At 32.5% G+C, this 12,897-nt stretch overlaps 1 protein-coding gene across 3 annotated transcripts in view; it reads left to right on the plus strand.

Annotated features, from left to right (window-relative positions):
* The first annotated feature begins 6,689 nt into the window (after nt 1-6,689).
* CCDC178 (coiled-coil domain containing 178) overlaps nt 6,690-12,897 on the plus strand; it is a 477,586-nt gene continuing 471,378 nt past the window's right edge. For all 3 annotated transcript variants that reach the window (XM_033178030.1, XM_033178033.1, XM_033178031.1), the window contains exons 1-2: nt 6,690-7,053; nt 12,557-12,646. In XM_033178030.1, the coding sequence (XP_033033921.1) occupies nt 12,631-12,646 (16 nt within the window). In that variant the 5' untranslated portion in view covers nt 6,690-7,053; nt 12,557-12,630. The remainder of the gene's footprint in view (nt 7,054-12,556; nt 12,647-12,897) is intronic.

The raw sequence follows: 12,897 nt of genomic DNA on the forward strand, positions 1-12,897 counted from the left end.
CTCAAACTAGTCCACACTCAGCCTCCAATAGTTAATCAATTAGATTTTACACTTTTCTACCCATTTTTGGCTCCAGCAACTTCTGCATTAGCCTGACCCTCCAGTTTTTGGGGTGTCAGTTTGCATTGTAACCTTAATTCCCTGATGGACCTAAGAAAAATTGTTGAGTTTTTCCTTTCAGTTTTTTCTTTTAAGAAAAACCGAATGCTGACTTTCAAGAATTTTATGTGTCAAAGTGTAACTGTAATTTCCAAACTGATTTTGACAGAGGTCTATTTGCTTTATTCCTCTATATGAACCATTTGTTAGGTTTTGTTAGGTTTGGTTTGGTTTTGTTTTGCTTTGATGTCATACATTTTTGTTGAAAACTGGGCATTTAAAATAATAGAATGTGAAAACTTGTGGACATCAGATTCCTCTTCTTCTCTAGGGTTTGCTTTCCCTGCTGATTTTTGTAGTTGTTAATTTAGCAACTTTTCGGAATTAGTTCTCTGAAGCTCATATATATATATATATATATATATATATATATTTGTCCTCTGTGGCCACCCATTGAAATCTCTATCCAGTTGGCTTAATGGTCAATTAATGATTAAACAGATACTTCTCTACATTGCTGGAATCAAATCTCTCAGTCTTTGCTAAGCATCTTTATGTGCATGTTAGGATACATCTTCAACACTCATCCAAGGACTTGACAGCTCAGCCTTAGCCTTTCCTTCTGGCACATGCAGAGTCTCAAGGTCAACCAGAGGTGAGAAATTAAGGCTTTCATGAGTCTTTTTGTGTGTGTGTTCCAAATCCTCAAGGGAATTGGTCATACGGGTGAGAGATGAGACTGAAGTAATTGTCTGTTGCTCTAGTTCTCAGCTAGAATTTGTATCACAATAACCTGAGGAAAAAATTTTAAAAATCTACAAGATTTTGATAGAGTAAGTCTAATAAAGCCTGGACATGTATGTTTACGAATATTTCCTTGAAGCCAGGCATGGCAGTGCAGCAGCTGTAGTCCCAGCTGCTTGGGAGGCTGAGGTGGAAGGATTGATTGAGCTTGGGAGTTTGAGTATAGCCTGGGCAAATAATGAGACCCCTCCTCTAACAGTAACAACAACAACAACAACAACAACAACAACAAAGTCCTCAAAATCCGGATACTATTCTGGTTACGAACCACTGAATAGATAAGTGTAATACGTAAATTCTCATTTCTCAGAAACGTAAGATATCTCTAGAAGAGTTGGATTTTGATAGATGCTAATTCCTTTAAATCTATTCTTTCTCATAATATTAGGCTGACTTTTTCCTGATCATGCTCGCAGTTTTGGAAGTGAAGTCTTGCAGGACGTAACCAGATATGTCTGAAAGTGACGATTCTTTAGGAATGAGGCTTGCAGAAAACTCAAACTCTCTTCTTCCTCCTCTGATGTCATAAATGTGGACCTTTATTTTTCAAGGCTCTGTTGACCTTCGGAGTCAGGACTGGGACCAAGGAAAGTTAAAATGCCACAAATATTTGTGTTCTTACCAAGATTTATCTGTTTTTCTTGAATAGTTGCTCACACGGTTGCTGGAAGCCTTTGCTATATTTCTGGAATTCTGAAAATGTTTATTTTGACAATTTTGCCTTTTTTAATCTTTGCATTCATGGAGAGGTAGATTTTTCAAAGGTCCTTACTTTATCATTTTCTCTGATATCTCTTTTTAACTTTTGTCTTTTATTGGTTTTTGTTTCAAGTTAAGTATTCAGAATTGGAATTTGGGGGACACAGGCTGTGAACATTTGTATGGCCTTCAATATTTATTTTATATTGTTTTCTACAAATGTACCTCACATTCAACTGTGTATCACTATTACCACAACATATTAATACCAGATTTTATTTGACTATGATTAAATAGCTAGTTTATTAAATAGAAAATGACCACAATTGCTCTACTTTACATTTTTATTACCAAAGAATATAAATAATTTCCATGTGTTCATTTAATTATTTAATCTTCTCTCATTTGGACCTTCTGATGATGGATTGTTAATAGGTAACATTTTCAACTTATATAAATAAAACCTGAAACCTTTATATATTATTTCTTTTTGTGTCATATTTAGTGAAAATAATTGCTCATCTACCTTATGAATTTCTATCTTGAGTCAAAGAAGATAAAATTATCATGTTTCATATATTATTAAATTATTAAATCTAAATGCATCACTAAATGTTGTATATATCATGTTAACTTTTATAATTTTAGTATCTTTTGAAAAATTTTAAATTCTGGAGTTCATCAGGAATTTACATTAGAAAATTTGTTTACTGATAGAGTGGTTTTGATGAGCACATGCTGTTGGAATTTTGTTCCTGGAATATTATGTAACAATACAGTTATCCACCAAGGAAGAAACATGAATTAGTGCATGAATTTATTTGAACCAATGTTTTTCAGGGTCTGTTTCTTGTGCAGCTCTTTGTAGAAACTGACTATAGGCACATCTCATTTTATTGCACTTCACTTTATTGCACTTTACAGATCCTGTGTTTTGTTTTGTTTTGTTTTGTTTTAATTTGAGGTTTGTGGCAACCCTGCTTCCAGCAAGTCTATTGGCAGCATTTTTCTAACAACATGTAGAGAAACTTCATGTATCTGTGTCACATTTTAATACTTCCTGCAATATTTCAAAAACTTTTTCATTATTTGTCTATCTGTTATGGTGACCTGTGATCAGTGGTGTTTGTTGTTACTCTTGTAATTGTTTTGGTGTAACATGAACTACACACATATGACACTAACTTAATCAATAAATGTTGCATGTTGTTCTTACTGTTCCACTGTCTGTGCCCCACATCTCTTTCTCTCTCCTGTAGCCTCTTTGTTCCCTGAGACACAACAATATTGTACTTAGGCCATTAGTAACCTTACAATGCCCTCTAAGAGTTCAAGGGGAAGGAACAATTATGTGTCTCTCACTTTAAATCAAAAGCTAGAAATAGTTAAACTTAGTGAGAAAGACATGTTGAAAGCTGAGATAGACTGAAGGCATAGTCTCTTGTGCCGAGCTGTTAGCCAAGTTTAAATGCAAAGGAAAAGTTCTTGAAGGAAATTAAAAGTGCTACTCCAGTGAACATATGAATGATAAGAAAACAAAACACCTTTGTTGCTGATATGAAGAAAGTTTTAGTGGTCTGCATAGAATATCAAACCAGACACAACATTCCCTTAAACAAAAGCTTAATCAAGAGCAAGGCCCTAACTCTATTCAATTCTGTAAAGGCTAAGAGAGGTGAAGAGGCTGCAGAAGGAAAGTTGGAAGCTTGCAGAAGTTGGTTCATAAAGTCTAAGGAAAAAAGTCATCTCCATAGCATAAAAGTACACAGTGAAGCAGCAAGTTATCCAGAAAATCTGGCTAAGCTAATTGATGAAGGTGGACGTGCTGAACGACAGATTTTCAATGTAGGCAAAACAGCCTTTTATCAGAAGAAGATGCCATCTAGAACTTTTATTGCTAGGGAGGAGAAATAAATGCCTGGTTTCAAAGCTTGAAAGGACAAGCTGAGTCTTTTGTCAGAAACTAATACAACTGGTGACAGAAGTTAATGCTTATTTACCTTCCCCCAAATCCTAGGGCCCTTAAGAATTATGTTAAATCTCCTCTGCCTGTGTGCTATAAATGAACCAACAAAGCCTAAATGACAGTACATCTGTTTGTACCTTGGTTTACCAAATGTTTTAAGCCCACTGTTGAGACCTACTGCTCAAAAAAAAAAAAAAAAAAAAAAAGAAAAGATTTCTTTAAAGTATTACTTCCCCTGACAACATATACATCCAAGAGCTGAAATGGAGATGTACAAGGGGATTAATGTTGTTTTCATACCTGCTAACACAATATCCACTCTGCAGCCTGTAGATCAAGGAGTAATTTTAACTTTCAAGTTTTATTAGTTAAGAAATGCATTTCATAAAGCTATAGCTACCATAGATAGTGACTCTTCTGATGGATCTGAGTAAAATAAATACAAAACCTTGAGGAAAGTGTATACCATTGAGAATATTCATGGTTCATGAGAGAAGGTCAAAATACCATTAACAGGAATTTGGAAGAAGTTGCTTTCAACTCTCCTGGATGACTTTGAGGGATTCAAGACTTTAGTGGAGGAAGTTACTGAAGATGTGGTGGAAAGAGCAAGAGAACTGGAATTTGAAATGAAGCCTGAATATGCAACTGAATTGCTGCAATCTCATGATAAAAGTTTCATGGATGAGAAGTTGCTTCTTGGGAATGGGCAAAGAAAGTGGTTTCCTAAGATGAACTCTATTCCTGTTGAAGATACTGTAGACATTGTTGAAATGACAACAAAAGATTTAGAATACTGCATAAACATAATTGATAAATTAACAACACGGTTTGAGAGAATTGACTTCCATTTTGAAAGAAGTTCTACTGTGCATAATATGCTATCAAACAGCATCACATGCTACAAAGAAATCTTTTGTAAAAGGAAGAGTTAATCCATGAGGAAAACTTCATTGTCCTACTTTGAGAAATAGCCACAGACATTCCAACCTTCAGCAACCACCACTTTGATCAGTCAGCAGCCTTCAACATTGAGACAAGACCTTCCATCAGTGAAAAGATTATGACTTGCTGAAGGCTCACATGATCATTAACTTTTCTTTTCTTTCTTTTTTTTTTTTTTTAAGACAGTCTTGCTCCGTTGCCCAGGCTGGAGTGCAATGGCATGATCTAGGCTCAATGCACCCTCTGCCTCCCGGGTTCAAGCAATTCTCCTGTCTCAGCCTCCCGTGTAGCTGGGACTATAGGTGCCTGCCACCAGCTAAATTAGCCCAGCTAATTTTTGCATTTTTAGTAAAGACAGAGATTCACCTTGTTGGTCAGGCTGGTCTCAAACTCCTGACCTCAGGTGATCCACCCACCTTGGCCAATCATTAACTTTTTAAAACTGAAATATTTTTAATTAAAGTATCTTTTTTTTTTTTTTTTTTTTTTTTGAGGCGGAGTCTCGCTCTGTCGCCCGGACTGGAGTGCAGTGGCCGGATCTCAGCTCACTGCAAGCTCCGTCTCCCAGGTTTACGCCATTCTCCTGCCTCAGCCTCCCGAGTAGCTGGGACTACAGGCGCCCGCCACCTCGCCCGGCTAGTTTTTGTATTTTTAGTAGAGACGGGGTTTCACCGTGTTCGCCAGGATGGTCTCGATCTCCTGACCTCGTGATCCGCCCGTCTCGGCCTCCCAAAGTGCTGGGATTACGGTTTAGATCTAAACAATATTTAGACAATGTTTAGAAATATTTTATTGTTTTAGATATAATATTACATACTTTAATAGACTACAGTATAGTATAAATATAACTTTTCTATGCTTTTGGAGACCAAACACTTTGTATGACTCACTTTATTGCAGGTGTCTAGAACTGAACTTACAATATCTCGGAAGTATGCTTGTATTCTTGGTGTGGTCATTATTTCACTCTAATGTGTTCCCTCATTCCTCCTGTTACTATATTTTTCATTCAATAAATATGTATTAACACTTACTATGTCTGGGGTTCTTTGCTACTTGCCAAAAATACAGTGGCTGTAAGTAGATATAATCCCTGCCCTCATGAAACTTGTGTGTTGAAGGATAGAGACGTCATAATTTATCTTGGTAATTTAGGAAAATCATTATGAATGCTGAACTTTGGAATATTCTGTTTTTGCATTTCATATGATCATTTCCTATTAGCACAAATCTCAATTTTATAATTGTAAATTGTAGATTTTCTAGTGTGAATCTAAATTTTTTAAAAGAATTCTTTGAGATACCTGAAATATTTGTAAAATTATCTGATAGCTTTTTAAAATTTTTAATTTTTGTGGGTATCATATCTTATGGAATATAATTTATTTTCATATGTCTGTTTTTGTATAGAGAAGAAACTGTTTCTTTTCGTTGATCTACACATTTATTTCTTGCAACAGTCTTTGAAATATATCCCTAGAATACTAGTCATATTCAGATATTTAAAGGACGAGGCCCTCTCTCCCTCTCTCCACTACAAACATGTGTACATATTTGCCATGATTTTTAGATTTTTTGATATTATTGCTCATTTTAAAAATTTAAAAATATTGAGTCACAAATAAAATAGGCCTAATATTTTTATGGGTTATTAAACTGGAAAAAAGTGATACTTTTACAATGTTTATATTCCTAATGTGAACCATAATTTACATTCTTGTTTGTTTCAACATTTTTTTATGTTCTAGTAACATTTAATACTACCACAATTTTTTTAAAGGCTAGATATAATTATTAAATATGTTCCTACATAGGTTATACTTTTGTAACTATAGTGATATGTCTTTAGGGTTTATTTTTATGTCATTGGTGTTGGCAATGCTGTCTTTTATAAAAATGCTATATTATTTGTGACATATATGTAAACTCTCTTTAATCAGTTTGATTTTTTACTGAGGATTTTCTAGAGATGCAGTTATGACATGCATAAATAATTGCATTTACCTTTCTTCATGTATTGTGTTTTTTCAATAAACTGGGCTATGTCACAAGGCCAATCTTACCATACTGTTGGATTTTTTAAATCCATATATAATATAACATTGGAAATTAGATTAAACCTTCATTTAAGTTCTCTTGAACACTAAACCGAGAAATTACACAGAAAGCTTCTATTAAAATTGTGAATCTATTTATCATCCCAGAATGTCACCCAAGATGACCTCCCATTTCCTTCCACAGTGTTTTCTATCAAACACCCTTTTGCAGAGAAACAGCATCAAACACTCTTTTGCAGAGAAACACCATCAAACTTTGTCTTTCTCTTCTACTTACCCCCTCAGCCCTTTCTTATGTAATTTAGCATATATGTCTTTATTTTGATGCTTATTTTCTTCCTGTACCCTTACTAGTGCAATATAGGGCAGAGTATTTGACTCAGGAAGCAAATATTTTACTTTATTTTATTTTACCTTTTATAGGTTTAACATGTCAGAAAGTAAAGGCTCTCAGAGAAAAGGCATGGTCAAGGACAAATGAAGGTATCCAAAAGCTACTATGTATAATTTTTATCTCTTTTTTTCTGTCACATATTTATTTTTTTCAAAAAATTATAAGCATGAAAATAATTTCAGGCATTCTTCTGTTCTTCCTAATTGATGTTCTGTCAATGATTATAATTGTAACACTTCTTTAAAAAAATACTTATCTATTGCTAGTGTATGTTATATACTCCATTTCCTGTGTTCTCTTTTTCATTTTGAATAATGCATACTTAAGAGTGTACAAACTTAATATGTGGGTTTTTTTCATAAATGATTATGAGGAAACATCTGTGTCACCTTCACTCACTCCACACATAGACATGCCCGGCGTTTCAGATGGTCTCCCTGTACTCTCCTGAATAATACTTTATGCCCTCTACTACCTGGGCTTTTGTGGTGCTAATTTCCTTTTCTTTTTAATTTTAACTGTAGTGTTCCATATATATGCATCCCTAAAGATATAATTTAATTTTGCATGCTTGTTAATTGAAATTAAACTGAGTTAATATATGTATGTTGCTGCCTTTGTTCAACATTACTTGTTATCTTCATCCTTGTTGTTACCGTTTTTGCTCAGTGTAATTTGTGGCTTTCATCCATTTTGCTGTCCCATTGTCCAATACCATTCATTACATTTTTTGTTATTTTGAATAATGCTCCTGAAAACATCCTTGTACATATATCCTGTGTGAGTTTCTCTAAGGCATACCTATCAGCAGAACTGATAAGTATATGGTATATCTGTCGTTGTCATTATTTGATAATGCCACATTATGTTCCAAAATAATGACATGAATTTACAGTGACATAACAGTGTAGGAATATTCAAGTTGCTCCATTTTCTTCCTACCACTTGACGTTGTTAGACTTTTAAAGTATTGACAGTCCCCATACTATGTAGCAATGTCTTATTGTGGTTTTAATTTAAATTTCCCTGAGTATTACTGATGTTGAAAATTTTTTCATGTGCTTTTTTGGCATTTTGAGTTCCACTTTTGCAAATTGACTGTATCTTTGTTTTGATTTTCTAATGAGTTGTTTGTCTTTTTTTACATTGATTTTTAGGAATTTCTTGTATAGTATGAATACTAGTTCTAAATCAGTCATATATTTAACTAATTTTTTTACATTTATGCCTTTTATTTTTAATCTATTTATATTGCCTTTTGATGCACAAGGGTTCTTATTATTTTTTCAAGTCAAAGCTTTTTACGTATTATTCAAGGAAATCCTAGTCTAAGGTCATGCAGATATTAGTCCAAATCATCTTCTAAGCATTTTGGAGTTTTGACTTTTACACTTAGATTTTCAATCCACTTGGAATTGATTTTTGTATGTTATTTAAGTTATGGTTTCTACCTTTCTTTTGTGTTTGATTACTTTGACTCTGTACTCCTTATTGCTTTTAAAAAATTATTCATGGGTATTCCATGATGCTTAAAATACAGATGACTTCTTCCAGAGTATACTTGTTTTTGCTTCTGTCAGGAACATAGTGCTGTACCAATATGGCACAAACTTAAAACAAATTCAAGCATAGAGGCTTCGGTGGAGTGTCCAATGTTGAAAACTCAATCTGCAAATTTAAGTGATGAACAGCCAAAGTTTTAATGTCACAGGGGTGAGGTTTTCTGCTTTTGTTTTTATTTTTGTATGTTTAGTGTATACTCAGAGAAAATATCTCTACAATGTCTTGAGTTCTAGTAGAGGCCATTGGGGTGGTTATTTCTGGTTAACCTTTACTCTGAGACTGTAGCCATTTGCTATCCAAACTTAAAATGAGTTTTACAATTTAGTTGGGAATTAAGGCATTCTAATTTTTTTGCGCTATAGACCCTTTTGAAGCCTGTTGAAGCTGATACTCTCTGAATGAAAATTATATTTTTATTATTTGTCATTAAAATTATATTTTAAATATATTATAAAAGGTACAGAAATATTTTGAAACTCGAGTAATTTTTTCCCCATCCGATTTCACAAATCACTTAAATTTTGTCTATGGACCCTGAGACTAGGTTGTCTTTTTATTTTGTAAAACTTACGAGTCATCAAACCCAGCCCAAACTTTCTAGGAATTGTCAATGACTTTTGTGTCAAATGTCATTTTGCATCCTGTGCTCCACTTAAAAGTATAGTTTCTGCTCTTCTTTAGATTTTTGTCCTAGTAGTTTGTAACTATCTTGTTCATATATATGTGTGTGTGTGTGTGTGTGTGTATATATATATATATCCTATTTTCAGTGGAAAAGTAGATCTGATAAACCTAGCCTGCCATTCCAAGAAATATGTGTTATATACAGTACTATTGTGTATTGAATTATACATTTATAATAAGAGGAATTTTTCTGGTTTATATAATTTAACAAGTTTAATCCTCTTCTGAATTCTATTTCTTCCCAAATTTGGGAGATAATGTGCTTTGGGACATATTCAAAGAGTGTGCTATTTAATATATATTCCAAGATACGCTTAGGGAAAAAATAATTCTGAGGTAAAATAAAACTGAGAAATTTTGTATAATTTATATTTTTCTTGAAGGTTTTTTTGATGAAGCTTAACAGTGAAAACTCTAACAAGTCTTGCAATGAAAAAACCTTCTTAAATAATATGTTATTTGAGTATAGAACTGCATCTTTCCATACTTATAAGAATCTCTTGGAATTATATATTGTAAACAGGTTTTAAAGAGTGCTAGTGTAGTTGAAAGACTGGAACTAGAAACAAAGTTTAAATTTTAGTTCTATCACTTGCAAACTTTGTCAACCTGGTTTGGTTCACTACCTTTCTGGGCTACATTTTACTCATGTGTAAAATGAAAATTAATATGTGTTATTGTAAAGATTAAGTATCATAGTATAATAAATATGAAGTTGTGGTTACAATGCCAGAAGCTCAGCAGCTTGGAAAATTGGACATTTGCTTCTAGTGCTCTATAGTAAACAAGCCCCTGTGGGTTGGAGTGGCTGATACATAAAGGAGACTTTTTTGCAATTTTAGGATTGTTTATTTCTGGCCGGGCATGGTGGTTCACGCCTGTAATGCCAGCACTTTGTGAGGCCAAGATGAGCAGATCACCTGAGGTCAGGAGTTCAAGACCAGCCTTGCCAAAATGACAAAACCCCATCTCTATTAAAAATACAAAAAATTATCCAGGCATAGTGGCGCGCACCTGTAGTCCCAGCTACTTGGGAGGCTGAGGCAGGAGAATCGCTTGAACCAGGAGTCGGAGGTTGCAGTGAGCCGAGATCACACCATAGCACTCCAGCCTGGCAACAGAGCAAGACTCCACTTCACACAAAAAAAACTTGTTTATTTCCTATGTTTCCTTTTAATGTCTTAGTACACATACATACTTCACTTTTACCAGTATTTTAAATATTATGTATTTATAATTAAACATTTAAGTTCTGAATGTGTTTCTGTTTTAAATACATTAACATTTCTTTACCAAGTGTTTCCTTTTTAATACATATTTTGTATGACATGGAATTCTTCCTTGACATATTTGTTATTTGGAAATATACATTAAATTTCCAAATACCTTTGAATTAACTTTATGTGACAAATTTCTAATTGTACAGTAGATTAGTTATATAGTGCAGCTAGTTTCTACTTATTAAACTTTTTTGAATTATTGTTGTCTAAGATACCTACTTTTACTACCTTTAAATGATATAATCTGTATCTTTTTGCGATTCATAATCTGTATATCAATATTACCTTATTGTATTCATCACATCCTGTATGTTATTTCGTTATTCTGAACTTCATATGCCACAGATAAATGGCAGTGATTTAGATTTTTCCTCTATATTTTTTTCTCTAAATTTCTCTTTATGTTAAAAAATAAGATTTTTTTCTAATATAATGTGCTGTTTTATTACACACATATAGATTTTTTTATTATTATCTATAACTTCAGTTGTAAAGTAATAACTCTCGGTGTTCTTGAGCTTAAGTTCTAGATTTGTTCATGTTTAGTCACATCAAGTTTTCTTTTTCAGAAAATAATTGCATGTATTTTATTTATAATGTTTTTCTGTATTATTTTATAATTGGTTCTTTTTGAGCAAATTTAGTCATTTATATATCATAATAGTTATTTGATTAGCACTATCTTTTATCATTTTTATATGTTTTGAACGATTTCCTATTATTGAATATTTTTGCTATAAACTTTTGCCTTCTTTTATGCTTTCTTTAATGCTTTAGTGTGCTTTGACATAAATATTCTATCCGTAACTGTTAGTATATATTAACATAAGTTATTCTACAAGCATTTAAACCTTATATTTATGTATGTATGTATATATGTATAATATATAAAAATATTTTAATGGTTTTAGAGTAAAACACTATTTTTTATTTTATAGCATACATACAAGAAAATGCCATCTTAAATTTATAATTTAATGCATTTTGATAAGTGCGTACATAAATGTAACTACCATGCCATTCAAGCTAGAAAAAATTTCCATCACCCCTGAAAGTTTCTTGCCTACTATAGGCAACTGTTATTTTGATTTTTATCACTATAGCTTAGTTTTGTCTTTTACTTGGACCTCATAATAATGAAATTAAATGTATCAATATATTTTTGAGATTCACCAATGTTACTCCATGTATTTGCAGCTCATTCTTTCTCACTGGTCCACATTATATTATTGCATAACTACAGAGTATTTATTTAAATCTATTTTTCTGCCGATGGACATTTAGGTTGTTTCCAGTTTTCACTGTTATGAATAAAGCTATATAAATGGCCTGGGGTAATATTTCTGTGGACCTATACTTTCATTTCTGTTTGTTAAAAGCTTAGGACTGGAGTTGCTGCATTGTAGTGTAGATATATTTAGCTTTATAAGAAAATGTCAAATAAATGATAATATATTCTTATGTTCTAGAATTTTGAAACACTTCCTCAGAGATTGTGAAATGAAACATTTCCCCTGTCTCTATATGTCCTCTTTCTAAAAACAACAGTCTCTTAATCTAGCAATTATAAATCCTACATATCTTATGTATTTATAATTATAAATCCTACATAACATATAGAATATATAATTGTAAATCTACATATCAATAGTTAACATAGTTAAGATATATGTGTGTGTGTGTAGATACACACACACACACACACACACACATCACATTTTTTTAAAAAATGGCGACAAAGCTTACACACAAATCTCTGCCTTGCTAATTTTCACATAGTGTATCCTGGATACATTCTGTATCAACACATAATGACTTACCTGTTTGTTTTTAACAGTCTCATGCTATTTTGAATACCTTCTTATGAAAGAGTCAAATCAATTGAAGAGCAGAGAGAAAATATCTGAAGATATTATGCTGTGGGTTTTGATTAATATTTGTATCATAGTTGTTTTTCTTTTAAGGAGAGCACTTCCCTAAAGTAGTTTTTACATGGTGGTGCTTATTTAAAAATTTTCTATAACATTAAGTACTCACTAAAATATGTGTTTTTTCTTTTTAAAAGGCAATGCCACGTCTCAAAGTTTGGTTCTATATGGAGCCTCTAAGGAGAACAGTGAAAGTTGTCATGAAAGTAAAATGACAAATACTGAAGGTGAGGACTGAACGTAAATCATATAGTAAACTATATAAGCTATATTTATACTCCATCATTAGTTTATGATGTCAATACTATTTCTATTTTGAACTAAATCCTGCATATCATTAATAGTTAACATAGTAAAGATATATAATAGTAAAGATATAATGTAGTATATTGTATCAATAGTATATTGTTAACATAAAATCTGGGTTTATGATTGTTATGTAATTTCAGAAATGTATGAATTTTAAAATAAATTCTTA

Source organism: Trachypithecus francoisi, unplaced genomic scaffold, assembly GCF_009764315.1.
Source record: "Trachypithecus francoisi isolate TF-2019V2 unplaced genomic scaffold, Tfra_2.0 Lachesis_group19, whole genome shotgun sequence".
Lineage (NCBI taxonomy): Eukaryota > Metazoa > Chordata > Mammalia > Primates > Cercopithecidae > Trachypithecus > Trachypithecus francoisi.